This window comes from Passer domesticus, chromosome 10 (assembly GCF_036417665.1).
Source record: "Passer domesticus isolate bPasDom1 chromosome 10, bPasDom1.hap1, whole genome shotgun sequence".
NCBI classification, from domain to species: domain Eukaryota; kingdom Metazoa; phylum Chordata; class Aves; order Passeriformes; family Passeridae; genus Passer; species Passer domesticus.
The window spans coordinates 23,529,968-23,557,784 of NC_087483.1; the positions used below are offsets into that span (position 1 = coordinate 23,529,968).

General features: G+C 36.6%; 2 protein-coding genes across 20 annotated transcripts in view; one reads left to right on the plus strand and one right to left on the minus strand.

The window, feature by feature from the left end:
- Nucleotides 1-742: 742 nt before the first annotated feature.
- Nucleotides 743-20,171, minus strand: DCAF17 (DDB1 and CUL4 associated factor 17). The gene is made up of 14 exons (XM_064434496.1): nucleotides 19,786-20,171; nucleotides 18,428-18,531; nucleotides 16,458-16,548; nucleotides 15,410-15,552; nucleotides 14,555-14,633; nucleotides 14,318-14,407; nucleotides 12,113-12,220; nucleotides 11,507-11,612; nucleotides 7,935-8,077; nucleotides 6,439-6,548; nucleotides 5,956-6,043; nucleotides 4,343-4,426; nucleotides 2,810-2,965; nucleotides 743-2,043 (listed from the first exon to the last, which is right to left on the minus strand). Exons 1-14 carry the CDS (start codon nucleotides 19,792-19,794, stop codon nucleotides 1,918-1,920), a joined length of 1,437 nt encoding a protein of 478 aa, XP_064290566.1. The 5' UTR covers nucleotides 19,795-20,171; the 3' UTR covers nucleotides 743-1,917.
- The window catches only part of METTL8 (methyltransferase 8, tRNA N3-cytidine), a 35,937-nt gene continuing 22,474 nt past the window's right edge, over nucleotides 14,355-27,817 (plus strand). For 7 of the 19 annotated variants that reach the window (XM_064434482.1, XM_064434490.1, XM_064434491.1 and 4 more), the window contains exons 1-3: nucleotides 14,420-14,442; nucleotides 20,935-21,047; nucleotides 25,781-25,936. In XM_064434482.1, the coding sequence (XP_064290552.1) occupies nucleotides 21,043-21,047; nucleotides 25,781-25,936 (161 nt within the window). In that variant the 5' untranslated portion in view covers nucleotides 14,420-14,442; nucleotides 20,935-21,042. The other 12 variants (XM_064434475.1, XM_064434479.1, XM_064434476.1 and 9 more) reach the window with 10 other exon arrangements.

The window sequence follows — 27,817 nt, forward strand, 5'->3', positions numbered from 1 at the left end:
CAGTCTTTCTCTGGGAGGAACTGCTTCAAAAAGCCAAGCAGCAATAAGCATAAAATTTAGGTATCTGCTTAAAAGTTGGGTATTCTGTTTTAAGAGTACAGCTTCACATATTACTGATATAGTTACTTATAAAATAGCAGGTAACGGACAGGTGTTCTTTCCCAGACTCAAAGTGAAAAGTTATGGAAGATAGGGTAGAAGTTGGGTGTTGCTGCTGCCCTTTATTTCTACTGTTGTTTCATTATCTTGTTAAATGCCCTTTTTTTTTTTTTCTATAATTGTAATTCACTTTTTATTTTGCATTACATTTTCTTTAAAAACTCACAACAGAAAATTTTTATCATTTTTCTAGAGCTCTTCTCTATTGCATCATCTAGAATGATCCAACTTAATTAGTAAAGGCCAGAGCAAAAATAAATATTTGCATTTAGAGGTACGATGCTTATGATGACAGTGGTGATAATGAGTTCTGCTTTAATGAGCTATGCTCCTGAGCCCATCACCATGAGGTCTACAGCCTGTGTTTTGTTCTTGTGGGTGCTTTTTAATTTAAAATGAAAGCTTTCATTCTGCAGATTCTAAATATATCACATAGAACTCCAATGTATCAGACAGGCTGCAGGCAGTAATAAGAGTGGACAGCTGGGAGCTTTGGCTGAGACTGAACAACTCCTGAACCTTATCAGGGTCAGGCAGAGAATTGCTTGGATATACATATATATGTAAAAACATATAAAATGTATTAAAAAATCAGTAAAATACATAATTTATTAATATTTCTCTTTAAACCAAAACATACACAGCCAGGAAACCTGAGTGATTTTATTTCTCACACAAAACCAAGAGAAGGATTTTGTCTAAGTGGTTTAATGGTAACACTACAATTTTCATACTACATACAAAATTTATCCTAGATAGTTTTACATACTTTGATTAATTAACAGTTTGTATTAGAGATGCCTTAAGTTTTAGCTTCCATATTTTCCAGATTCTGTACTGCACTATTATATAACTCCGAACTTCATACAAAGTGTTAGCAAGTTCTCTTCACAGTTTCATTAGACAAAACAATCCTTTTCCAGCCTGAGAACCAGGGACACTGTTGCAGCTTCAGGCCCAAAAAGTATAAACAACAGTGAACCGAGGAGAGCAATCTGAGAGGATGGGACTTCATAACCTGAAGCTGTAATTGACAATTAACCCCAGTATGTAAATGAACCAAAATTTAGAAAAGTGTGAAAATGTGTGACCTGTCATCCATCTTGGATGGAGCCACATCCAAGCTCCAAGGTACTGCCCAAGGTGTATCCTTTGAAGGCCTTTTTATAAATACCTACTTGATTCCTTTTACACTGTCTAGCCTCTGTTTTAGGTAGCCTCCTAAGGCATCATCAGCATTGCATAGGTAAAACTATGTAAGACAGATCATGGCAGATAGTACATAATAGGTACGTCCACGTCTTTCTCCTTGATGTCCAGTATTTCAATCCTACTGCTGAAGAGAAGCAATAAATGCTGCATCTAGCGTTAATGATGAGCTGGTGAATACATGAAAAGCAATGATAAACTACAAGCAAGTGTCACAAAGGAAAAAAGAAACAAGACCTTATCTAGTAATACAAAATGTTAAGATTAAATTCAGCCAGAAAAACAGTAGTTGACTACTATGTACGGAGTCCTTAAATAGCATCCAAAATTCTCTGTAGCTGGTGTTTATGGCTTAAATATATACAAAAGTTCTCCCTCCTTTTTTTACAAAACACTTTCTGGTTTATTTTATAGCATTAAGAATCATCGTCTCTTGCAGTATCCTTAAACAGCATCCAAAATTCTCTATAGCTGGTGTTTATGGCTTAAATATATACAAAAGTTTTCCCTCCTTTTTTTACTAAACACTTTCTGGTTTTTTGTATAGCATTAAGAATCATCATCTCTTGCAGTATCACATACCATTTGGTAAACATAACAACTGAATCTCCTATTAGGCTTCTGTTCTATATGTAATACGAGGTCTTTGTCAAAGTAAACTTCATGACTGTAAGTCTGAAATGAGAAAAAAAGAAGTTCAGATGATTGCAGTCTCTATTTCCACAACTTGCTAATATTTGTATCATTTTCCACAAGGAACAAAAAATATTTAACAGTGGTGAACTCCATGATCAGGCAGAAATTTTGTGTGGATACACAGAGATTACTCTTCAAAGATAAAGGACAGAATTTGATAACTTTGAGAGGTTTCTCACATCCCTATTTTAGGAATCTAAGTTCAGAGCATCTGATTTAAGATCACAAGTTGATTATGCAGTCAATGATAAAAGAGGTGTAACAGTGCTGAAAATTTCAGACCATCTAGGTTGGATGTCCACCTAAACGTGCACTGTATGAACAGCCCATTCTATCTTCCCAAATATATATACAGTGAGGTGTATGCTTCATTTTATGCATGAGTACTTCAAGTTGAACTAGGGAGACTCTTTACAAGTTGAAAAGTTAGTCTGACATAACTAGCCATGGAGTATTTAAGTTGATAAATACTTCAGAAATAGATTAAAGACAACCCTTTCACCAACCAAAAATCCCCTAACAAAACAACCAACAACAAAAAAACCAATTATTTCAAACAATGGAGATTTTCAGGTAAATGAACTACTGTCTGATGGAGTACTTAGAATATTAGAGTTGTAATTATTCTTTTATGCAAATCTTATCCCTTTGCAACATTGCTTATATATCTGCTTGAAATCTGAACAGAAGTGGTATGTGAATGAGTATGGGGACAGTGGGAACAAAAGACAAGAATTTTCCTCACCACATCCCAGGACTCCTTTAATGGAATACTCTTAAGTAGAATCCCGTGTTCATTGCAATGAAAGTCAAGGTGAGCTCTTCCATCAGCTCCTATCTGAGTAACTGCCACAGTGGACAATAAATCCAATTCATCTTCATAGTCCACAATTTTGAAAGTCTTAGAAAAAAACAAAACCTCAAGTTTACAAATCAAACACAAACTCACATTCCCCTCTATGTAAATTGCATAGCTATTTTTTCTTCATGTGAAAGCAGTATTGGGCAAATTCTAGTTCTTAAGTCTTCTGATCTGAAAGAAAACTTTGGGAGCCCAGTACCCAACAGGCATTTTTCCCAACATGAATTGTCAGGGTATTTCAGCAAAATTCCTTAAGCAGGAGAAAATGAAATGATGTTCTGAAAAATCCTAATGTGCAAGTACATGTATTGTATATGTAGCATATAAGAAATAGAAAATAAGTACTTCTAAAGTGGCCAAAGAAGTATATTTAGGTTCTTGAAGCAGAGATGCTAATAGACAGTGTAGCTTTAAGCCATCATTGGTTTTGAGGAAATGGGTACATTAGAGTAATTCCATGAATATCTGTATGTTCTGTTCAGATCTCTCTCTTGCTCCACAGATTATAGGTCAGTGAAGAACTGACACCAAAATTAAAAGATTGTGAACGCCCTTAATTGCGTTTATCTCACTGTGACATACTCAAAATTCAAGCCAGTCCTTTTCTTCCATAAGGTAAAAACATTTACTGGAATCACAAGTGAAGTGTGAGAGCAGGAAAAAAATAGTGTGCAATTACTTTTATTATGGTTAAAAGAAAAAGTGAATAGAAATAAACTGCAGACCCTTAAGGGTTATACTGGACTGTGCTGTATTTTTACCATAGTAAAATCTATTTCCTCAGAATGAAGAATAGGAGTGACTGCCAGAAACTGATGAATTTTACTTGTTGTGCTTATGTCAATTACAGATCCAGCTCTAGATAGAGAGCCCAAAAATATTTTCCATAACCTTTTAAGACTCAAGTGGTATTTTCAATCTCAAGAAGTAGTTACTTAAAGGAAAAGTGTTAAATACCTTATCCTACAATCCAATCAAAGTAACTGGGAGAGAAAAATAAAGTTTAGAAATACTATAAAAAAGACAAGAGGACAAGCAGAGGGAAAGAAAATTTTTCTTTCATTTAATAAAATGCCTTATAAGAAATGTTCGAAGTAGATATTTAAATGGAGAAAAGAGTAATGGTTTGTCACATTAACATATCTTTTCTGTGCCATTGAAGTCACATGGAATTATGATATTTTGGGGGGGATAAGATCAGTTCTTGAAAGAAAAAAAAATTACAAAGCTCAAATGTTGACCAAGGAGAAAAGATAATAAACAGTATGTGAAGCAACTGGAAGAAGACAAAGAGAAGACTAAAGAATTCAAGGATATACACAGCAATGGTTACACCCACTGCACCCGAAACAAGAAGGGCTTCTGGCTAGCTAAATACTAAAGCAATGCATGAAGTGCTTTCACTACATCAGTTACCTCTTGTTCGGGGTCATCATCCAGCAAGGCAAAACGCTTTTTCACCACTCGACCAGAAGCTGTTACAGTAACATTGTTGTTCACCTTTGGAGAAACATAAAAAAAGTGTCTCTAGACTTCGGAGCAATGTTGTTTCTATCAATTTGACAATGTATCTGTTCCACATATTTTGCTTTCTGACCTTGTTTTACTCATCAGCGACCAACAGCCCTGGTGCTGCTGTTTTCTTTATGATTTCATGAACTTGGTGACTTTACCTGAGATATTATTGCTGCTTACTCATATTCAGAGGTGTCCCACAGAGGTGGCAAAGGTTCTAAGCTACCGTAATTTTTTGAACAGAAGTGACTAGAACCAAGATGCTGGAATGAGAATTAAGACTGCTAAATCACCACTGATTTTTTTCACTGAACTTTTACTTCCAGAAGATGGGTGAAGTAGCATCTTAAACCACCACAGCTGCTTCCACTGGGCTTCATTAAAAAATATTTAAAAATTTATTATCAGTGTCTTAATAGAAGTCAAAAGGAATAAGCACAGCATAGGCAGAATTAGAACTCATATTTCTTTCTTCTTACTGTAACAGAAGTTACCTACACAACTCTCAAAAAGCAATAAGGCAAGTTATTAGATGAAGATGGCTTTTAGTTTTTGAATTCAATACAAGTTTTGTTCTGGAGTTTGTGTAGATTTTTTAATACAGAAACCCTTTTTCCCACAAAAGCTTAAAAAATAGCATCACAGATTTGCACGTTTTACAGTATTCAAACTATAAAAACTTGCTTTTAGGTAAGACATAACCTTGTCTGCTGAATCAAAATGACAGCTCCTGGCACTACCTAGAATTTTTTTCACGTGTGCTCTTTAACCTTTTTGACATTAGATTGTCTTTGTGACTCCGTATCACAGAAGACTTCATGAAATAACTGAGGTGATTAAAGAGCTCAGTTCTACCACTAGTTTTAAATCATCCTCTCACACTTGGTTCTACTTTTCTGCACTTCTGGTCCACTGATGACTCAGTCCTGTTCTGCTCGAATTCAGCAAAACAAGCAAGCAGAAAGTACTCACCTTTTCTGCCAGGTTATTGTGTTAGAGCACTGATTTGGCTCACCAAGGGTTAGACGAATGCCAAACTTGGCACAAGAGAATGCCAGGTGTGCATGGCCAGGAAAAGGAATGGACTTTTGAAAGCAATGTAGTGTCTCTGTTGTCTTAGGAAGACTCATCCTTAAGTTATGAGAGACTTGAAACATTTCTAGCATTTGTATGATCAACTTACCTGAGCACCAGAGATGCACACAATTATCACTTGGTGGCACCTTCATTTGAAGGAAATCTTTTAAGTATGTTTTATACCCATGACACATGGTTACACTGCACACCATAAAGAACACTGAAAACTAAAGAAAAGACTGAAGGTTTCAGGAATCTGTTCTGAAAGTGTTACTGTTTTCAAAATTATTTTCACACTGCTTGAAGTCCAGTGAAGACAGAGCTTGTCTTTCAATAAACCTTGGATAAATCCCATAAAAGACAGTGATTACTCAAATACACAAACCCCCTGTTTACAGCTCAAAATCACACATTGTGATCTCAGACACTAAACTCACACAGTTTTCTCTGTTGGCTACAATCGTAAAATCTTCTGCAATCTCCATTTGATCTGCATGATTTTTAACTTCCTTAAGCTTTAAGACTCTACAAAACAAACAAATTACAAAGTAAGTAATGTATTATAATCTGCTTACTAAAAAATTTCTATATAATTTTTTTAATCAAGTACACTAAAACATTGTAAATAAATAAAATGGAAATTAGTTATTTTTGTAATTTATGTTTACCAATAGAATTTTGATACAGTGGTCCTTGAGTATTTCTCATACCAAAACCTAAACTGTGGGCTCTAGTGCTCACATTTGTCACACAGAAATCTGCAGATGTTTCTAGAAGAATGTTTGATTCTGACAAATTAATAGATTTTATAGTTTCTATAGTCTGATGAGTGTTTGGGCTGGCAATTCGTCAGACTACTAAGTTTATGCAATTATGCAACTTCTCTAATGAATAAAGATTTGAATAAAAAAGGCTCATACTTTATCAAGTTTGGTCCCACGTGGATTATTCTACCTGACATATCTGGATGGAAATATATCCAGTCAGGTTCAAGTGAACAGCATTTCATATCCTGTATGCCATTTTTTGCCTGAAGAACAAAAGAAAAGCTTAGAATATTAGTATTTTGAAAGTCTCACAGATCTAATTAAAGAGAAAATACTGAGCTCCTCACTATATACCTCTGGAGGTTTTTATGTATTGCTCCTAACCATGACCAGAAAGGATGGCAATGGAACAATAATAAAACCAACAACAATATTAATAAAAAAACTCAGTTCTAATGCTTAAGATATTCAGTGAAGTAGTTTTGAGATTTTTAATATGCAATAAGCAATAACCTTGTACCTTAGGTATATATTGTCCTGCCCTGAAACTAAGCAGAATGAATAACCTACACTCTGTGCAAACATTTCAACAGTTTCAGCTATTTGAGTATCGAAGACATGGCATGTGAAAAGACATGAGATAAACATTAGCACAGAATTTGACTTGAGCTTCAAACCTCAGCCTTAGCCTCTTTAGTGCAAATTATCTGTGGAGCATGTAAGCCTGGAATACCTTGTGATTTTAGCAATCAGCTGCAAGGCAGTCAAAATCTCGGGATTTGGGCAGTGGCTTTCTGTTATTAAATTTAACTGACATGGATCATTCAAATTGCCAAATATGTGAATCCACATAGGAAAAAACAGATGAGAAAGGATTCTGCAAGCCCATTTGAATCAAAATTGATCTTCAGCTACAATTGTGGAACATCAGTTGTGAAAATAAGGAGGGAAAATAACTGATCAGGCAAGCAAAAAAGATAAGGACGTTTACAGATGAGACATTTAGCTAATAAACTCTTAACAGGCCCAGAAGTTGCTTGAAATACAGAATGATCTTCAGGTCAATTCCACATTCAAAATAAAAGCTGAGAAGGAGAGCTCACAAAAAATAGTATTCATATGATGAATAGTACATAAACAAAAATAATTAGGAACAGATTAAACGAACTAATAAAACCTTTATAGGGACAGAAGCGAATTAAATGGAGCAATCAAATTGTTTTTAGGGAGAGAAAGAAGGTACAAGTCAAAGATAAACTACAAACATTAAGGACATTTATTCTGCAATATAATAAAATTTAAAATAATTCTGTAGTCAGCATTTAGTAGGCTGACTAATCAGAAGTGCATTAGGATGTTACCATGCAAGGAAACAGGCAATGAGACTTAACTTCTAAGTCATGAATACAGTGCTGTGTAGCTCTGACTGCACTACTATTGTATTGGAATGCAGGAAATAGGAGAAGCAGTACTGATTCAGAAGAAAGTATTCTACACGTGACTCCATGGGACAGCTAATTTGATACTGGGGTGAGGCCTGTGAAAGCACTACACTGGTAAACAAAGGTATTGTAACCTACTCAGAATACGAGATGAAGGCAAACATAATACACATTCATTTCAGAGAAGCTGCTTTCTGAATGTATTACCAAAGCGTTGTCTTTCAGAGAACAAATATGGAAGACTCCTTTATGTTTTTTCTTGTTTGGTGTGATGATATAATGCCAAGGGTAACCTCCAATTTGAAATGCATTCTCCAGAGAAGATGCCTCAAAGAGCAAAGGTGGGGTATCTGCAAATATTTGGTAATGTTAACACCATTAGTAGCAGAACAGTCATAATTCCATTGATCCTTACAATTCTAAATTCCAATAAAGCTACTAATTCTTCAGAACTTTTGAAGATTGGTGGAAACATATTGGCTATTAACTGTTTTCTAGTGCCAGCTATGCTACCTCACCCAGCATCAGGTGCACATCTGCAGTTCCCTCTTCTTCCCTCCCTCCTTCCCTTCAGAAGGAGGGTTACTGCCTTCTCAGATCTTGATGCTGAATACTCTTCTAGTACCTCTGACTTACAAGCAAAGACACAGCAAATAATTAAAATTATTCCAGCTCATCTGACTGAGAAATGTTGCACATGTAACAGATCTAAGACCATATCAAGATAGTCACTATTCTCTTGAGAAAACCAGTGATAAATAACTGGAAACAGCAAACAGCAACCTCAAATAACAGAATTAAATGCAGGAAGATAGAATATTCAGATTCTGCTCTCTTCTTTTGTGTAATACAACAAAATAGTGTGTACCACAATGGATGCAATCTGTAGCTGAGTCCATAAAAATCAATCAAAATATAGAATTTTTTGCAGTTAATAGCAAAAGGTATCTAGTTTTCCATTCAATTCAGTTGGGGTAAATTACTGAGATGTACTTGGCCATTAGTACAAGTCTTCCTTTTACTAAATGAGAGGCATTTTTAATGAAATGAACTTTACAACTTCTGCCAACTAGCTAAATTAAAGCAATTTCTACAGCTGCTATAACTGAATCAATTTGAGACTGAAGATCAGGTCTTTCGAACAGTACAGAGAAAAGCTGGAGAAAAAACTGACAAAACATGGAGAAAATCTGCAATTACAAGAGGAATTTAAACAGGCAGAATATAAAAACCCAAACTGAATTAGTGCAAGGAGAACAAGGTTCTTATCCAGACTTGGAGTCCCAAAGGTCTTATCCAAATTTTGACTTGTTCTTTTCCTGCTTTGTCTAGATAATTATCCTAATGCCAATGGTGCTGTCACATGACATCACATATTATGTTTATGGAGTGCTTCTCTCCTCTTCCTTTGTCCATGTTTCCATCAATTTAGCCATTTAGATTGAATGGAATTAGTTCACTGCCAATGGTAATGAAGTCTTTCCTAAGCTGGAAAGTGGCTGTGTCCCATTTGCTTTTTGGAATGACACATAAGAAATGGGAAATTCTGTGCAAGAGATAATAAACTATACGTTATAAAAAACTCATGCATCTGCTGGAAATGTAGACAATGTTGAAGATGGAAGCATAAGCAAAGGACCTACTGATACTAAAATTCGTCAGATCATGAAAAATTAGTTAAGAAAGTTTGTGACATTTTACCCAAACAACCTTTAAAATAAAGCTTATATATCAAGGTCCCTCAAAAATTCTGGTAGATAGACTAAATTATACAGTTCAATGTATCTCAGCAGTATATCAATACTGAGTACCAGAGGCTGCTTATAAAATATGCCTTTCCTATTATGGTTTCCACCTAAACCACTGTGATAATTTGTTTCTGCTGCCTCAACTCCATCATTCCCACTTGCATGTCACTTGCTCTTGTTGCTAAACATCTCCTGTTTTATTGTTTGCAAGTCCTTTCCCAAGTCTTGCCAGTTTCAATCTCCAGTTGAGCTTCTTTGTTTACTTACTTTAAACTCTGCAAACATATCTAGACAAAGCTGTTCCTCGCAGCACTAACAAGTGTTCTACATGCAAATAAAACCAAAGAAATAACAACAAGAAAAGGTTTCTACAAAGTATCCTTCTTGCTTTTTTCCCCTGAAATTACTGTATCAGCTAACAATAAATCAAACTACCATTTTAAGTTCTGGGCCATTCAGAAAAAATCACACACTGTGACCAAAATCAATTCCTCAGCAGCAGTTCAGAGCTATAGCATAGTACATCTTAGCCTGTAAGTTTTTATCTCTATACACTCCTTTTTGGGTACCTCACATCATAAAAACAGTACTGTAATAATGCCCATCCCTTCAGGCAATTTCTGTAGGGAGGCTAGGACTTAAGTAAGAAAGAAGACTGCACACAGTTAAATTACAGTAAATACAAGCTGCACTCTGAAACTGCTGAGATCTTGCTCACTGAAGCATTTGCCCATCTCATTCTTGAAAGAAAACAACTCAAAAACCGCAGGAATGTGACTACTTGCAAAAAGCAAGCATGAAAACTGTACGTCATGGGTTCAAAACTTTCTAACCACAAATTCCTGAATATGATTAAAGATCAAAAAGGTTTTCCTCCAGTACACTGGTTTTGTATCTCAAAACTAAAAACTACAATGATCTATAAGCCATGAGATCAAATCTTCCTATTAAAGTTCCTCACAGCAGGTTTTCCACCAGTCCTTAACATTAATTGGTGGTTTCAAAGATTGAGATGAAGACAAAAAATGGGGGAAGATCTCCCTTTGCAAAAACTGAGACATCAGATATAGCAACCTATTTTGATAAAATATTGAATTATAACCTCACTATATAAGTCTGTACCTTATCTTTTATCTTTATCACTAATTTTTATATATATAAATCTGGATTGATTTGTCTCTTATTATTGGACACTGAAAAAAAAAGACATTTTTTATGTGGACAATCACCTGAAAAAAAAACATTTAATACAGAAACATTCAAAAATAAATAAATAAATAAATAAATAAATAAATGCATTCTTTGATATTTGTGAAACCAACCTTCACATTTTTTTTAGATGGCTCAAGAGAGAGAGAGAGAATGTATTTTTAAAGTAAGAAAATAAATTTCAAAAGAAGTCTCGGGCTTTGGTCATTCATTAAGATTCTTAGCACCAAATTCTAATCTCAAGTGCACGAACAGAAGCCACTATTTACTTTTAGAGAAAGAAGTCATTACATAATGCAGAACATGTATAAGTTAATGATTTGAGGTATTAGAATTGTTTTTAATAATGTTTTATTCTCTCAGGAATTCATTTTACTGAAATCAGCACATTTCTGACAACTTAGACTACCAAAATTCAAATCAGACAAATTGTCTCCTTGAATTTCCTCTGCAAGTTAATGTTCTCACATCTTTTGCTTACATACCATATTCTGTTTCTGGCTGCTACTAACAGATATCCTAGTCCTTCCTCTTTCTCAAGAGCAATTGCATCTCACAAAAAAAGAAATGGGTTTCCATTTCATGCATTGATTATAAAGTTTTTCAGATAGCTTAGTTGCTCTAACAGTTTTCTTGGTGTGTCCTATATAATTACTACTGTAATTAGAAGTAAAGCAAAGCACATTTTACTATAATGTAAATCCAGAAATACAGCTACAGCACAATATGAGCACAGTAATTTTAATATTTTTTCTTAGTGTGAAATAAGCCACAATCAATCCAAAAAAGCCACAGTCAAGCCAATACAAATATCATAATTACCTGTTATTTTAATGTTACATGGAAGACCAAATGGATACTTTCCTACAACTCCCACCTGACCATTCCAGTTGAATTCTTGTCCCAAATGAAATGGTTGTTCCATGAACTAAAATAATACAGAACAATTTAGCTTTACAGATGCATATTTACTTGCTGTTTAGTTTTATTCTCTATTACTACTGCATTCTTTATCTTGTTGGGTACTGCTTGAGGTCTTATTTTTGAATTATTGTTGGATTTTTGATTGGAAGGACATAAACTCACATGTCTAACTGCAGATCTGTTTGAGATCAAACTTCCCATGCCCACCAGTCTCTGGACTTAACACCCATCTGTAACCACAGACTAGGTGTGTAGAGAGAAGCACATCTGGGGTAACATTTATGTAACTCCCCAGAAGTGCCTGTCTATCCCTGTATCTCATGTTTTGCCACCTGTAACTGTTGCAAGTAATTTTTCTGATAGTGTGTCCATTTTTATCTTCTGACTGTAAATAGATCTAGGTAGGAGCCTACATAGCCCATGCACTTAAGTACAGTACTTGAATATTTATGACTTGTTACCCAAAAATAGCATGGGCTGTATGAAAACTCTTTATTTCATTACCTGTTCCAAAATGGCCTTGAAGTTATAGAGTCTGACCAGACCCATGCTATACATTACAATCAGGATTCCATTAGAAACAGCAACATCTGTCACACTATTACCAAAAATCTGGAATAAAATGAAGTAAAAAAAAATTCTATTAGAGAAGAAATAATTGAGAGAAAACACAAAAAACTGACATTATGTCCTTGATTTTGCAATCACCTTTTTTTTTCATTCTGACCAAACTCTATGATCAGTATTTAAGTTCAAGTTTTCTGTAACTCATCTGTTCTGCTGAGTTCCTTTAATCCATTGCACTGCAGTAACACCTGAGGTTACATTAGTCATATTCTGCAAGCAGATCCATACTCTAATCAATTCTCAGTATATCTTCATATCATGCTACCCAGTTATTATCATACATGAATAGATTATATTATTCAGCATCCCACGTTAGCAAAACTAGCAACTCAATCTAAAAGTCCTGATTTCAGATCTTCTGTTCTTTCTTCACCCTCAGTGTAAAATACTAGTCTAATCACAACTCTATGACTGCATACAGCTGTACTAAAACAACATTATCCAGCTGTCACAGAGTAAAAGGTTCTCTGTGAATCCAAATTAGACATATACATGAGAAGTTGACTTATCTTTTTTAATAATTATGCACTATTCATTTGTGCCACTGCTTAACACATCACTGAGCTAACCCCACAAACTAATTCTTAATATTTAATTAATACCAACATGTGAAGTTGATAGGGGTTTTTTAATAGATATGCTTGAAAATGTAGTTTTCTTTAATCTGACTCACTATTTGAAAAAGCAATTAAACCAGTTAAAACAAGCTTAAAAACAATAATAACTAAAGAAACCCAAAACCAGTAAGACACCTACATCTTAACACTACTAGCGATTTTGTGATCTACTTGGTTCTGAAAGATAAATTCACTCCTGAGACTTTGCCTTTTATTTAGTTTTGTGGCTCTTTCTCAATACATTTGCTAGCTTAGGTCTCAGTGTATTTCAGACACAAACTCTAATAATCTTCCAACCCTGAAGTCTCATCCTTGAGACCTCAGCCACTCTGAACTCACCATGTGCTGTGGTATAACATCTCAGTAAAGCAGATGCATGAGGTGCATTCTGCAGCCTTAGGCAGTAACACTAACCCCAAATCCAATCCAGCAGTTACATTCCACTGATTTGTGTCAGGTCTGGCACTGCTTGCATCTCCTGTTGGGTGTATTCTCACATCCCAAATGCTGCCCTGTCCATCACAGTTTTAACAATTTCTCTGATGAGTACTCAGTACAGACTCAGCTGAAGAACTCCTTCACATGTTTGCCTACTATGACCATGATGAATCTGACATGCCATTCCTAACCTGACTGAAAACACCTTTAATACTGGTAACGTTTTTTCCAGTCCTAAATACTAATTTTGAACAGAACAATACACAGCACCCCCAAGCTTTCATGGGCCCAAATTAAAAAGTTTAAACCCCTGCCTTTACTTGCCAGGCCCAGTTTCAATTACAGCCTCAACCCAACCTAGCACCAGCTAAAACTCCAGCTTACAACTCTGGACCCTAAAAGACACAGCACCTACATAGACAGTTTCCATGTTTGTATTGTTTCATGTGTAAGTTGTATCCAGAGCCTTCTTGACTTAAAATAGAACAATAAAAATTACAATCTGGCTCAAAGTTTCTTCCCAAGTATATACACTTACTTATAGGTCAGAAACTGAACTCAGGTTGCTTGTTCTTGGCTGATAAAGCAAAATATATTTACTTTTGTCATTCAGTAACAGTGATAATAAAAGTGTGAAAGATTTTTAATTGCATATAGAATTCATAGACTATTATCAGGACTGGGTCAGAGGTACATCTGTGTTTAAGGAGGTGAAAAGAAGTGTACGAACACTTTAGGGTTCCCTAATTCTTATGATTGCTCTAAGAAAAGGCTTAAATCCTGCTGCATGTCAAAGAGTAACCCAGTAAGAGAATTCATTTGTATCTTCTCTTCTGGTCCTTAGAATTAAGACTATTTGCTCCAACGCCCCTATCAGACAGAAGAACACTTTGTCTGATACTCAGTCTGCTGCTAATTAATGTTTCAATTGCTTTTACAAGCTTCTTTACTTTTGAAATAAGTGTCTGAACTACAGCTGTCATAGAACTACATTACAGATTACATATTATTAGAGGAATTAATTTACCTTTTTGTTTATTTCCAGCATTCCAATGAATGAAAGGGGCAAAACTTGGAATACAGCAAGATAAAACAATACAGTCTGTTGGATTCCTGCCTGGGAAGGAACAATACCAAACACAGTTATTAAAGGTAGGACATCTTTATCTTCTTCCATAGTAACCAAGTATAATGTCCCCATCTTTGTGCTTGTAGATTTTTTTTTTAATCAATATTGCAAAAATGAGTTTTTCAACACACTTACCTGCCGTGCTGCTGCAGGGAGCTTATTCTGAGCAGACTTTACAATCATTACCTCTTGAGGAGTATCCCAGCTCAGATACCTGTTTGCAACAAGAAAGGCCTGTCTTAACCACTTAAAAACCATTTATTAATATACTAATTCACATAAAATATAATCAACTATAACTAAACAGAAGTCTGTGCCCAGAGAAACCTCAGTATTTGATTTGGAAGAGGTGCTGTTTATAATAATGCAGAAATCTGTGGAACCAGGAATGACTTATTTCATATAGGATTGTGAGAAAAATTTGGAAAGTGCGAACATTCACTATCTTAATTGTTCTCCTTCCTTTCATAATCACCACTTTCCTATCATTCAGCCTAAAGAAAATATTTTCTGAAAACCAAAAAAATAGCAGTTTACCAGAAGCAGCAACTGCCCTGCTTTAAAACAGAAATATGGCTACCTTATGGAGAAGAACCTTGGCAAATTAAAAACAACATATAATTTGTATGTTTGATCAGGTTTGTTTTTCAGCTCTTAAAGTCCTCTCCTGGTATGTTGCCATTGCAATAGTAAAGGCTGTAAAGTTGTCAGAGAAAAGCAAATAGTAGGCTAGGTTTTGTGGAACTTGATACCAAACTTGACACCATACTATTAAAGTAGATGAAATTCTTCTACAAGTAAGAGCATGCAGGAACAGCACTCCAGGTAATGTTCTAGATTAACAAGCCTGTTGTCAGCCATAGGGTAGTACTAAAATAACACGATTCCCCTTCTCCTCTATAGTACTAGTCACTTAATTATATTAAGCTCTCCTTCTCCACTATACTACTACTGATTGTAAATGATATAAAGCCTAGTTTTGTTTAATACCTGAAGAATTTGCAACAGGAACCAGCAAGATACACTTTTTCCAGTACTTCTCCACTATCAGCAGAGAGACGTAGAAGCCAGTTCTGCACTGTCAAGACTATCAGGGAAGCTTTATAATCAGATGGACTCGGTAGCATTTCCCCCTACATTAAAAAAAAGGCTATTAGAAAAATGCTTGTATCAGGAGGATACAAAACAGTTTGACACAGAAGAACACAAAAGTAAATACACACTCCTCAAAAACTGAAGGAGGAAAGCTGCCTGCTAATCAGATCAGTATCTCTAAGCTCATGTCCATGCCAAAACCTATGACATAAATAATCTGCTGTCACACTTTTTGCAAGACAGTTACCTTTTTTAGAAAAGGCACCCTTTAAAAAAATCTTTGCCTTACAAAAATTAACAGCTTATTGATCTAATTGATACCAGTCTTGAAGAGAAAATTGTTTAAGTATTTCAGAAGACATTCAGTGATAACTCAATAGTAACTGCTGCAAATGATACTTACACTGCTTTAGTTTTAGGTACCTCAAGGATAGGGCTAGTATTTCTAAGCTCTGTGGACACTGGGTGAAGGAGAAAAATTATGCAATTATCAGGTAGAAACAGTAGAAGAGTTTTTGGGCAGAGTCACTTCAATGGGCCTCCAGTATATCTGCTTTTTGTTTTTTTTAATGTCAACAGATCTGAAGAAAACTAAAATTCCCAGCTACTGTCCTTGCATTTAAAAAATAAATAAAAATGTAAGTAGAATTTATTTTGTAAGGAATTAAGAATTAGTTGCATAAGAATGAAAGCACTGGTTTTAAAATCTTCCATGAAAGCTTATGAAAAAAGCATTTGAATCGCTATTGAGAAATTCAGAGAAGTATACCTCTAAATGTTCAGTTAATGTAAATAAGGCACATGTTGCAAACCTTTAATGACCTAACTCCAAAAACATTGAGAAAATAGTTTGCAAAGAAAAAGCACTCCATGCTAAGTGTTTCATCAAAATATATTATTTTAGTATTTTGCACAAAAATGTTCTAGTAAAAAGTGATCTTACCAGTGGGCATTCCAATAATAAAGCATCTTCTATTTTTTCAGACTTGGCACACTTTGACTTTTGATAAATTAGTCTTGGCTGTTGTGCAATGCTAAAGAAAAATGATTGCTAATCATTAGTCTGTTTAATAGACCACTTTCTATCAACAAGCCACTTCATACAGTTTTATAAATCCTGCTTTCTCCTTAGGCAGGTCAGAAATCTAAACATTTTTACTTGGCAAACAAACCTCAAATTGCTCTCAAAAGAAGGCCTAATAAACAATACTTAATATAATGTAATATTTAAAAGATAATCTTCTCTAAATCTTTTTGTCTGGTTGCTTTTTTTTAGTTTCAGGTTTACTTTTAGTTTTGGGTTGTTTTATTTTAAGTAACAAACAATAGTAACGTTCTTGCTCTAGTGATATACATTAAGAAGAAAGCATATTTCAAAAACTAATGGTCATCCTGGAACCTTCCCCTCAGGTTCTTCCAATGCTGCGTTGTATAACAAAGTTGTGGCATCATGTTCAGAAATTAAAAAAACCCTCTACTAATTAAAATTTATGCCATTTGGGTTTTGCCTTTTTTCCTTTTATATATTCTCGGCATTCTTCACACAGATATTTGTAACTCTGTCACCTATTTTATTAGTAGCTAGTGTTCCCACTACTTTTCCATGGCCTTTCCCTAGGCAGAAAGACAAAACAAATTCCAGAGCTCCAAGCCCTGGGAGGTACAAGGCCCCAGTGCTATCTTGGTTCTGCCTGGGCACCAAGACTGAGAAGAACTCTTCGAGATACATTTTCATGGACAAAGTACAGCTAGTGCTAAAGGGGGGTTTCCAGAGAAGGGGCTTGACCTGGAAGGTGGAATTACATCACCACTTGTCCTCCTAAATGGGGCTTTTTATCAATTATGCTAATTTCCTAAAACCTGTAAATGTGTACTCATCCCTGTAAGGGTGGCCTTCCTTCTGTGGACATCTTTCCATAACTGCCTCTGAAGGCCTTCATTGAAGATCCCCTTTTATATTACCTCCTTACTAAAAGTATCTTGAGTTTCACTTCCAGGTTGGGAAAAAGGCAACAAAATAAAATCTTTGTCTGTGCACAATTTTGCCCTTTGGGAGAGAATGAGACAAATCAAAACCTGAAAGATGTTAGACAGGTTAACCCAGTACTGAAAACATTCAGATAATGTAGGAATAAAAGCAGACTGAGATCTCAGCTGTGGATGACAAACTAACTTAATTGACTCTTAAGTGGTTTACCCTGACAGACTAGTCTGTATTTTATGTATATGATAATATCTCAAACTACTCTGTCCCCAACTTCCCCAGCAATGCCGTTCTCCAAGTCCACGCTACTTCCCTCACAGTAGGGACAGGCAAGGACAAGGGCTGGTGCACAGAGATTTCCTGTCCTCTACCCTACCTGTGCTGCCTCCTAACCTGTGTCTCTGCAACTGATCAGGGAACAGGAGAATATATTAGATCACAGAAGTGATCTACAAAATACATTTGCAAAAATTAGCACACACTGCAGGCTGTACTTTTACATGACGAATAATTTACTTATTTTATACAGAATTCACATAGTACCAAGCTTGCTACATAGGCTGATTCTGTGACACACTCTTTAGCACAGTGCTAGTTACCAGAATTACAAAGAACTACTGTTCATTTGGCTTTTTAGTGCAAGACTAGAAAATTGGGTTAATCTTCCATTCCTGCTCTGAAAGCTGAGGTTATACTGCACCTGAAAGACCAGGCTTTCTTTTACCAAAGCAGGTGTCACATTAAGATAAAACAGCATCTAAATGTAATTCAAAGATTGTAAACCAAAGATTTATCGACCTGCTTATATTTTGCTCCCAAGTAAACTCCATTTAATTCACAGCAGCTATTTGTATAAGTAAAATTAGCAATATAATACAGAATCAGTCTCAAATCTGTAAGTCAGTACCTCATAATTGTAAATTTATTACCTGGTAATACAGCATTGGTAATTGTCCATGTAAATTCTTCCTCTTTCATATGCAATAGGAGAAGCAGAATGAGTTGTCCAAACATTCTTGAATTTAGTACTTTCCTGAAACACAATAGTTTTAACAGTGATGGCTGTAATAAACTTTGCTTCTGAAAATATTTTCTTTGGCTCCTGCAACTTAATAACATACATTAATTAAAACTTTACTGCTGAATACATGAGAAAATTTCATTTATAAAAAACAAGTAAGATTATAACAGACCTTTTATATGAAAATTTTGTCTCTTTTAAAGACCAAATTAAAATTTTGTAATTAGCTATTATGGACAGCAGGGGTAAAGAATATTTTGTCATCAACTTGCCTGTATTAAAACTGGCAACTAAACTTCCACAGAGAGTTTTGAAATCAAGGACTAAACTCCCCAGAGTATAAATATGCAGAGAATTCTTTTATATGTAATTAATTTGATTTATTGAACACTTAATTCCATTCTGCTAGTGGTGTTTGGTGTGAAAGACAGAAAAATGTATTTAGCATTATTTGCAGTAAGCACCTGAAACGTTAAAGAAATAAACTGCTCACATTAAAATTTCTTGCATGCATTTGAGATATCAAGAGCTCTACACCATTAACAAAGGTTCCAGTCTTAGAAAAAAAGAAGTGTAATTCAGACATACTTATTTTTATTTCAGTAAACATTGCATGCCTATTGATCTAGTTACATAAGCAGACACTTCAGTTGACTTCCAATAAATGTGTTTTCAACATGATTGCCAATTCACTTCCACATTCTTTTCTAATGTATTTCTATCAACTACTGTATGGAAGCGGTAATTGTTTTGACTAAAAAAAAAAATCAGTTTGTAATTGGTTTAATTCCTATTTTTTCTGTAACATCAGTTTCACTGAGAACTGGGGTTACGTTTACCGGAAAATCTCTGCCAATTATCTTATTATGCAAATTCGTTTCAAATTCAACATGAAGCACTAAGAATTTACGATTAGTATTAAATATGAAGCCATCTTAGGGAAATAGGTGATATAAAGTCTCACAAAAGCTAATTTCTAACACAATTATTAGATACACAAGTATCTAATACTTGTATAGATACACAAGTAACTGCCTTCGCAGTTTCTGCCCAGCACAATCCTCTGTACATTTCCAGGTCTGAGCCTTGTAAAATAAATGTAACCATTACTCTCTTCATCAAAACTGCACCCTATTTCTCCCCAGACTTGTTCTCCAGCGTTACCGGGAGCCCCTCGAACACCTGGGCTCAGGACCGGCGCTCAGTCATTCGGCTGAAAGCCCGAACGCGCGGGGCTGCAGCCAGCGCCGCAAGGCCGCCTATTACCTGACACATGATCCTCCTGAGGAGTCCCAGGTTCTTCCTATGGGCGACACCAGCATCCCTGGCATAGAAGCCGTGGGCCCTGCGGGTGAGGAGGCGGCACACGTTGTGCACCCCGCACGCCCGGAGGGCGGCCCTGCCCCCGCCGGCAGCCGCCTGCGGGCATATTCTCGGCCCGCGGGGCGGGATCGCCTTTCTCCCCCGCTCCAGGCTCGCTCTCGGCAGGGCTGCAGCCTCGCAGGCCCAGGCCCGCGCCGGGTTTCTCTCAAACCCCCGCCCTTGCCCGGCGAGAGGTGAAGCGAAGCGGGAGAAGGCCCGAAAGGCCCGTTGCTCCCTGACTCGCGAGCGAGTCCAACCGAGGCCTTGCTAGGGAGCCCCGCGCTTCCCCGGCCGCCGCAGCTCCGGTTTCCGCAGACGCCAGGCGGGGACAGCCCTGCGCCGCCTCGCCCGCGGCCCGCCGGGTACTGTAGTTTTTCCGGGAGGGGAATCGCTCGGCGCGCCCGTACTTCACGTCCCGCCGCCGCTGCTGGGCGGGCCTGGCCGGCTGAGGCGGCCGCGTGGTGCCCGCGGGGGGCGGCCGAGCGGGCTCACCCTCCCGTACGGGAGCGCTGCGGCTTGGCGCCGATAAGGCACCGCTCCGGGGACCGGGCAGGAGCAGGCGCTGCGCGGGGCTCGGTGAGAATCGCCGGCAGCGGCCGCCGGCCGGTTCCGCGCAGCTGCCCGCGCACCAGGAGCTCTGCCCCGGCCGGGCTCCCCGCCCAGCCGCGCTGAAGGGTGCGGGCGCTGGACGTGCGGGGCGTGCAGATGGAAACATTTTACCCGTTGTTTTTTTCAATTAAATCACTAAAGTTTTGTTAGTGGTAGCTAGTTAAGGAGAAGTGGGAACTGGTGTCTTCTTTCTTTTAAAATGTTCCTGCTGTACGCCTTAGCCCTTAGGGTTGCGCGCGGGGCATTCCCGGGGACGAGCGCCTGGCCTGGCACCTGCGAGCCTTTGGGCATCCAAAGGCCGCGAGCCTTTTTGGGAACGGCTGCGTGGGATTGAGCGTACCCGGAGCTGGGGGGAAGGTTAAGGGACTGATTGAAACGCGTTTAAAACTCCAACGTCAACAGAAACTTCTTGAGATGTATGACACTTCATTTTTGTATTTTTAGAGGTACATCCCAAATGCCATCACGGTCATCAATCTCTACTTGCCAGCAGAGCAGCTGAAGTCTGGGGACAGACTCGTTTCTCTTCCTTGCCGGAGGCCAAGCGCTCAAATGGGGTAATCAAAACTTGCTGATCTTTTTGTGTGCCCATATCTATTCTTCAGGATCTGAGTGGAACCTTGAATCTTCACTGATAGTGAAGGAAAGAGTCCTTTAAATTACTGGTGCTTTGCAGTTACTGCTTGAAGGGAGCTAAACACAAACACAATGGTTGCAGTTGCTCCTTCAAAGGGCTGATTAGGGCAGTAAGTGGAGCATGCTGTCCAGGGGATTTGCAACATTGCCTGTGACTTCAGAGCTGGCAAGGCAAGTTGTAGCTCATCCAAGTACACATGGACATCCAGAGTCCTGCAAGAATGTAAGTGGATGAGGTTCTTGAATATGAACTAGACAGTAGTAAAATTCATGCTGCTCTATCCCAGTTCTCACCACCTTTAATAAAAAACCACCGTTGTTTGTGTTGAGACTAATTATCTGTTAGGCAATACATTTAAATATTCAGTATTTTGTAACTATTTTTAAATAGTTATGTGATTGCATTTGGAGGTTTAGATGTACCTTCACTGTGCAAGTATGTGTACACATACATCTAAAGTCTCAATAGCTTTTTTTTTTCCTTTTTCCTCCTTCCTGTGTAAGTAAGTAGCAGCCAGCAGAGGGTGTGCAGGGCAACAAGGAGCCCTTCTTTTATTATTCAAGTAAATGTTTCCAGTAAATCCGCAGGATTTATCTCCCCTTCTCTCTCATTGCATAAACTATTTCCTCTTTGCTCAACCATTTTTAACAGGCTATCTCACTTCTGGAGGAACAGGCACTTCTCAGCACATGTATATGTGATTAAAATCATATCTGGTGGGGCAGGTTTGTTTGTTTTTATCCGATTTGCTTTTTAACTAATTTTAACTTTGTTGTCTCTATAGGAATCAAAATATATATTTTTTTCTTTTTGTTTTTCTTTTCCCTTGGGAGGCACTGCTTTGCAGCAGTTTTACTGAAGTTGCTACATGCTCACAGAGAGGTCTGCATCGTTCATGGTGCATGAGAAAGAAAAACAGTTGAAATTTTTAGATCTGTTGAGTTTGAGAAGTTGTGAAATACCATGCTGTTTCAAATGTGCATAGTTTTTTGCAAGTATGTAATTGAAAACTAATTATGAAGCCCCAAGAAGGCATGATTAGTCACTTGGTCAAGTAGAATAGGATTAAATACTCACTTAATGAATGAGTCTGGTTGACGGTAAAGTCACCTTCACCCCCAGCTAGATTGGAAATTTTAAGAAATATTAATATGTACGAATTTTTAAAATAACCAATTTATAGTTATACCTTCTGTATTACCATTAGCTTGAAATTTTTTTTCCATTCTGTCCCCGATTGCCACTTGCATCTGTTTTGTGTAAGGTGTTTTGAGTTTTGGTGGTGTTTGATGGTGATAATACAGATTAGCAAGGCTTTAAAGAAGAGCATTGGGGATTAATGATCAAATGTTGTCTAGATAAGCTTCTAGGTACCAAGCAGAAGTAATTGTATGAAGTTAATTGTTTCCAGAATACTTTTCTGTCTAGGAATGTAACAAAAGCTGCACATACTGTTCCTAATATAGGCTATTTTTGTCTTTATAACAGAGACTCTACAAGTAGGCATAGTGATTGGAGATGGAAGTTGTTGTTAGATTTTTAGTTGGAGATCAGGCGAATGTCAAAATATTTTCATTCAATATGTTCATTAAATTAGGTTCTTGGACAAAAGTAACAGGTTATTTCTGTTCTTTTTGTTTGGTTGCTTTTTTTTTCCCTCTGATGTCTCTCTCGGAACTGATACTTTTAAAGAATTTTACTCATCAGTTAAGAGGTTTACAAATGTTTTGGGGTGTAATTGACTGTTAAAAAATCTTAGAGCAGTTCTTTTCTCCTATATCTAGTTTTTCTTCTATGACTGTGACTGCTCAGGGTTTTAATGACAACATCAATTAATTTAATGCCAACTTCAGGCCTGGCTAGCAGTTGATGTGTGTACATTCTTCTGCATGTTCACCTGCAAAAAACTGTGCTAAAGATGCTGTTGTGTTTGCTTGTTTCTTAAAATTTCTTAATTAAATTGAGGACCTAATCTCTAGTTGTAACAAAGACAAAGCTGTAAAGTTTAAAAGGCAGTGCTCCATGGGGAAACAAAGACTTCCATGTTTCTCTTCAACATTGTTATCAAGTGCATTCTTTCTTTAAGGGCTTTTTTCTGAAAAATAGTTATGCTGAACATTTAGTAATTTTTATTGTAATTCAGTTTTATGTTAATTTCCTTAAAGATGAAAGTTGAGTTCTTTGACTAATAATCAAACTTAAAGTATTCCTGACTGTGACTGTGAACAGGGAAAGAACTCCTAATTCTTTTAGGCAACATTTCTTGCTGTCATAGCTTCAGGGTATGATCATCTTACCTGATAACAAGAAAGGGTGTTTGCCTGTTTCATTAACAAACTTCAGTTAAACAATCAAGCAATGACTCCCTTCAGAAAATAGAATTTAGGCTTAAAAGTGATTTAATGCATTTTGAGCTTTTAGTAGCCATGTTGCCAACTAATCCCATGATCTGTGGATGACTTATAACTGTCAGGGATGTACATGCATGTCTCAAGGGAGTCCATTCACATTTAACACAGATTGCAACAGGAAACTTCCTCACCTACTCCACTTGCCTTACGTTTTCAGAATTTATCTGCTAAAATTCTTCAACTATCACTCAAAGGCTCACTTTTTCATAGAAAGGCTTGCATATCTGGATTTTACTGATGTAAGATCATCTTAGTCATCTGACTGTATTTCCCATCTGTGCATCTTTTCATGTTCTTACTGAGATATTTAGAAAGCCAAGAAAAATTATGTGACTAGCCTAGCAGCTGAATCATTGTGTTTTATGGTGAATATCAATGCTGGCACAGGAAATGCAAGTTACTAACTCAGGTTTTTTTCAAATGATTGAAGGAGGAAGAGGATTTGTAAACAGTTTGCAATGTAATAATGGAATCTTTATCCAAGCATTTCTATAATTTAATAATAATAATTTTGGATTGTGGTTTGGGGTTTTGGAGGACTTTCTATTTGTTTTTGTTTTCAAGGATTTTATTTTATTGCCTTTATATAAATTACACATTTTGCAGAAATTGTCATGAGGCCTTAATTTTCATGTATCATAATTACTATTTCATTATATCTCATGTATGTTAATAATTATGGATTATGTTATGAAAAATGCATACATATTTTCAAATAAAAACCATTAAAAATTTGTAGTAATTGAAGTATGAATTTGAATAGTTTTGGTTGGTGAGCCTCATTAAAAAAAACCAAAAAAACCCCAAAAAAACCCCACACACAATAAAATCAGTAACATTAGAAGAAGTTTTGATTTTTTAATAGGCCTAAATGTTACATTTTCATTGTATGGCAATGCTTCTCTATCTTGGTAACATTAGACTCTCAGCAGCCAGAATTAACAGTGGTTTTGTTTGGCATTGTCAACCATAAGGCAAACTCCATTTTATTTAAACTTTGACAAATAAAAAGACATTTTAATCTTTTTTCCTTTTTTTTTTTCTGTAGGCTTAAAATGAATAAACAATGCTCTTTTTAAAGCATGACTCATTCAAAAGTACATTATAAATGAGGAATTGTTAATTTAATTGAAGTGATTCCTTTGCCAGTCATTGTATTGATGTGTACAGATTAATAATTTTCAATTCACAGTACAAGACTTGTGATCAAATACTACTATTTTCCTCGAGATAGAAATCTCTGTTTTGCAACCAATTTGCACAGAATGTTTTCTAGTGCCTGTTCTTTTGTAACTATGTTTTGGATTTTCAGTGCATTGAATTTGTATGTGTGGTTTTTATGGAAGCAGCACTGCAAAAAAAGAAGAGAAAAAAGGCAGGAAAAAATAGGACTTACAATAATTTTAAGGAAAAAAGAACAAAAGCCTATCAGAATAAAAGTAGTAGGAGGGGTGTTTCATTTTATTCGTCTCATAGAAAGCTTACATTAATAAGAATACACAAAAAATGCTAATACTAGCTACACACACTTGTTTTCTTTCATTATTGATCCTTTATGAAGCTATTCCAAGTAAACTAAAATATAGCAATATTAGATAAAATTATACATGTAATAGAAAAATCTGATTCACTTTATAATTTCCATTGATAGAAATTAAACATATATAGCAATTACATTTCAAAGACAGCAGTGAACAGGGATCAGGAGAATAAATGGCAGAAATGTTAGAAATCTTTATGTGCACTATGTTTACACTTAAAAAAATATATTTAATTTCCTATTTAAAAGCATAAAACCATAGTCACAGTTCCAAAGTGAAATCTTTCAAAGAAAATGAGTGGGGTGAAAAGTGTCAATTTTGCTGACAGTATGTACCCACTAGAAGAAGTGGTTTCTTTCCTAATCATTTCTTGCTTGCATTTGTAAAGGTAAATATCATTCTTGGATTATTGTTTTACTGTGTATTTCTTTTCCTTCCCCTCGCTTACAGGACTTTGAAATGATACCAGGGCATGTATCTTTTGACTGGTTTCATTCCAGTAGCCTACTTTGGGATTATCTGGGCTTTCAGCACACTGAAGGGATGTTGCCTTTTTCTAAAAAGCATTTGAATTGATATTTTAGTAAATGATTTTTAGTAAATCTGATACCTGTTCTTGGTTATTTGACCAGTCTCTCATGTAAGTGGCATAAACAGTTGGGTTACTGCAAAACTGTGATTTGAGTTAAATGTATTTTCAGGTCTCTCAACACAACAAACTTCATTACAAGGCTTTTTGCTTTATGTCTGAGGAAAAACAAGATGCAATACAGGCACCAAAGTAATGGACGACCAACGGTTCCACTTGGATCACGGATTTTAACTGATCCTTCTAAGGTCTTTGAGCATAACATGTGGTGAGATGTTTCTTCAAGGATTATTTTCTTATCATTTTGTGTACTGTTTACTCTGGTGAATAATGGTGTGGGTGTCTAAAACAAGGTGCTGCCAGAAGAGATATATGAAGGTAACACTAGAGGAAACCTGAGACTGTCACAAGTAATCTGACAGTTACGACCTCTCAGCGACTTGCGTTAAAAGCTGATAGTTAGTCAAGGAGTGAAAGGTAAATATTATTATGGATCACTAATCAATTAGGAGACAGAGGATGTAGAGATAAGATAGTCCATGTTATTTAAAATGGCAGAAAGTTTCTAGGTACATTGCGTACTCGATTAGCTCCCTAACGCTTACCACTTCCAGGCTAAATTTGGAGTTGGCTAAACTTCCTTAGTCAAGGAAGTTGGAAGCTGTCTGATTATTGTGTTGAGTGTAAAGTTTGTCTCTGTGTTTCATAAATCTATATGCAATGTAGTTCTTAGGCATTTTCCAGGCTTAGTGCTTCCTGCTAGGTTAATTAATCCTTTACATAAAATGTAAAATCAGTGTAAATGCTGATTGAAATGTGGGCTAGATAACCAAGGGAGGAAAAGATTTTAAGAAAAGGGCCACCCTTTTTCTGTAACATTGTTTTTTATGAAGCTCTGTTTGTTTGTTTGTTTTATAATTTCCTTCCAAAAAATTGATCATGTGTAGCTTCAGTTTTACCTGCTACCCTTTTGGTGACAGATTTATCAAACTTTGATGCAGGTAGTTGGGATGGATTGTGAAGAAACAGGGTTGTTCAGAAAGTGGATCTGCAGATGAATCTGTGTAGCTCAGATGGGAAAACAGGTGAAATTGAATTGAAACAGAGGTGCATGGAAGTTGTGATGGTCTTGATAAATCAAGAACCTGGTTATGCTGGGGGGTAGGTCATTGTTTCTGAAGCTCATTGCATTGGCAGGGTTCTCACTAAGGAGATAAGGAGAATTAGGATGTGGTGGTAGTGCTAAATAGATTATACAGGGTGAGCATAAGATATTTGTCTTCTCTAACATTGATGGATGATGTCCTTTTGTTTTCCACTCATCATCTTTGTTAGTTCATAAAGTGGCATTCTTTTTGTGTGAATTGGCAGAGAGACAAGAGCTGCTACCATTGCTGCTAGAAATACTAAGTAACTTGGGAACTAATGCTTTAGATGTCTCTTGTGGTGCTTTTCTGTCATTTTGAGAGAGGAGTAATGAATGATGCTAAACATTGGAGCAAAAAATGCCTGCTTCTGTTCAGGTCAGTAATTGAACCAGTTTTCACATTATCACAGAGATAATTAAACCCTAAGTTAGCAAACAAGTTAGTGAAAAAAGACTAAGTTGAATAGGCTGAACTGAAAGCAGCATTGTTTGATCTCATATCAGGCCTACTCATGTTAACAGTTCTTGGTGTGGTTAAAATGGATAGCTTAATTTGCTGCTCTCAGTGTTCAGCTTAAAACACTTCTGTATTTAAACATTTCGGTGCTTAGAGTTCTTATGTGTCCTGTGTTCCTACCAGCTTGTATTGCTGAAGGAGCTGCCTCATGTGGAGCATCCATACTATGTAAACAATTGCTGTAAGAACTATGCAATATCCCCTCTTCTGCAGATTTTGATCAAGAGGTGTTGCAGCAGTACTATTTGGGATCTACCATATAGAAATTTCTACAAAAGCACCAAAAGGGGCTTTATGAATTTCCAAGGAGGGAAAAAAAACGGCTGTTAATGAAGATGGAGGGCTTCAGGCCCTTTAGTATTGTGTGTAGAGCCCCTAAGGGCTCTGACAGACACACAGTGATGGATTAAAATTGATCAGCTAAAGATTACAGTGCAGCAAGTCATCTGTCAGAAGGGCTGACTGTGTATTATTGCCATCTGAAT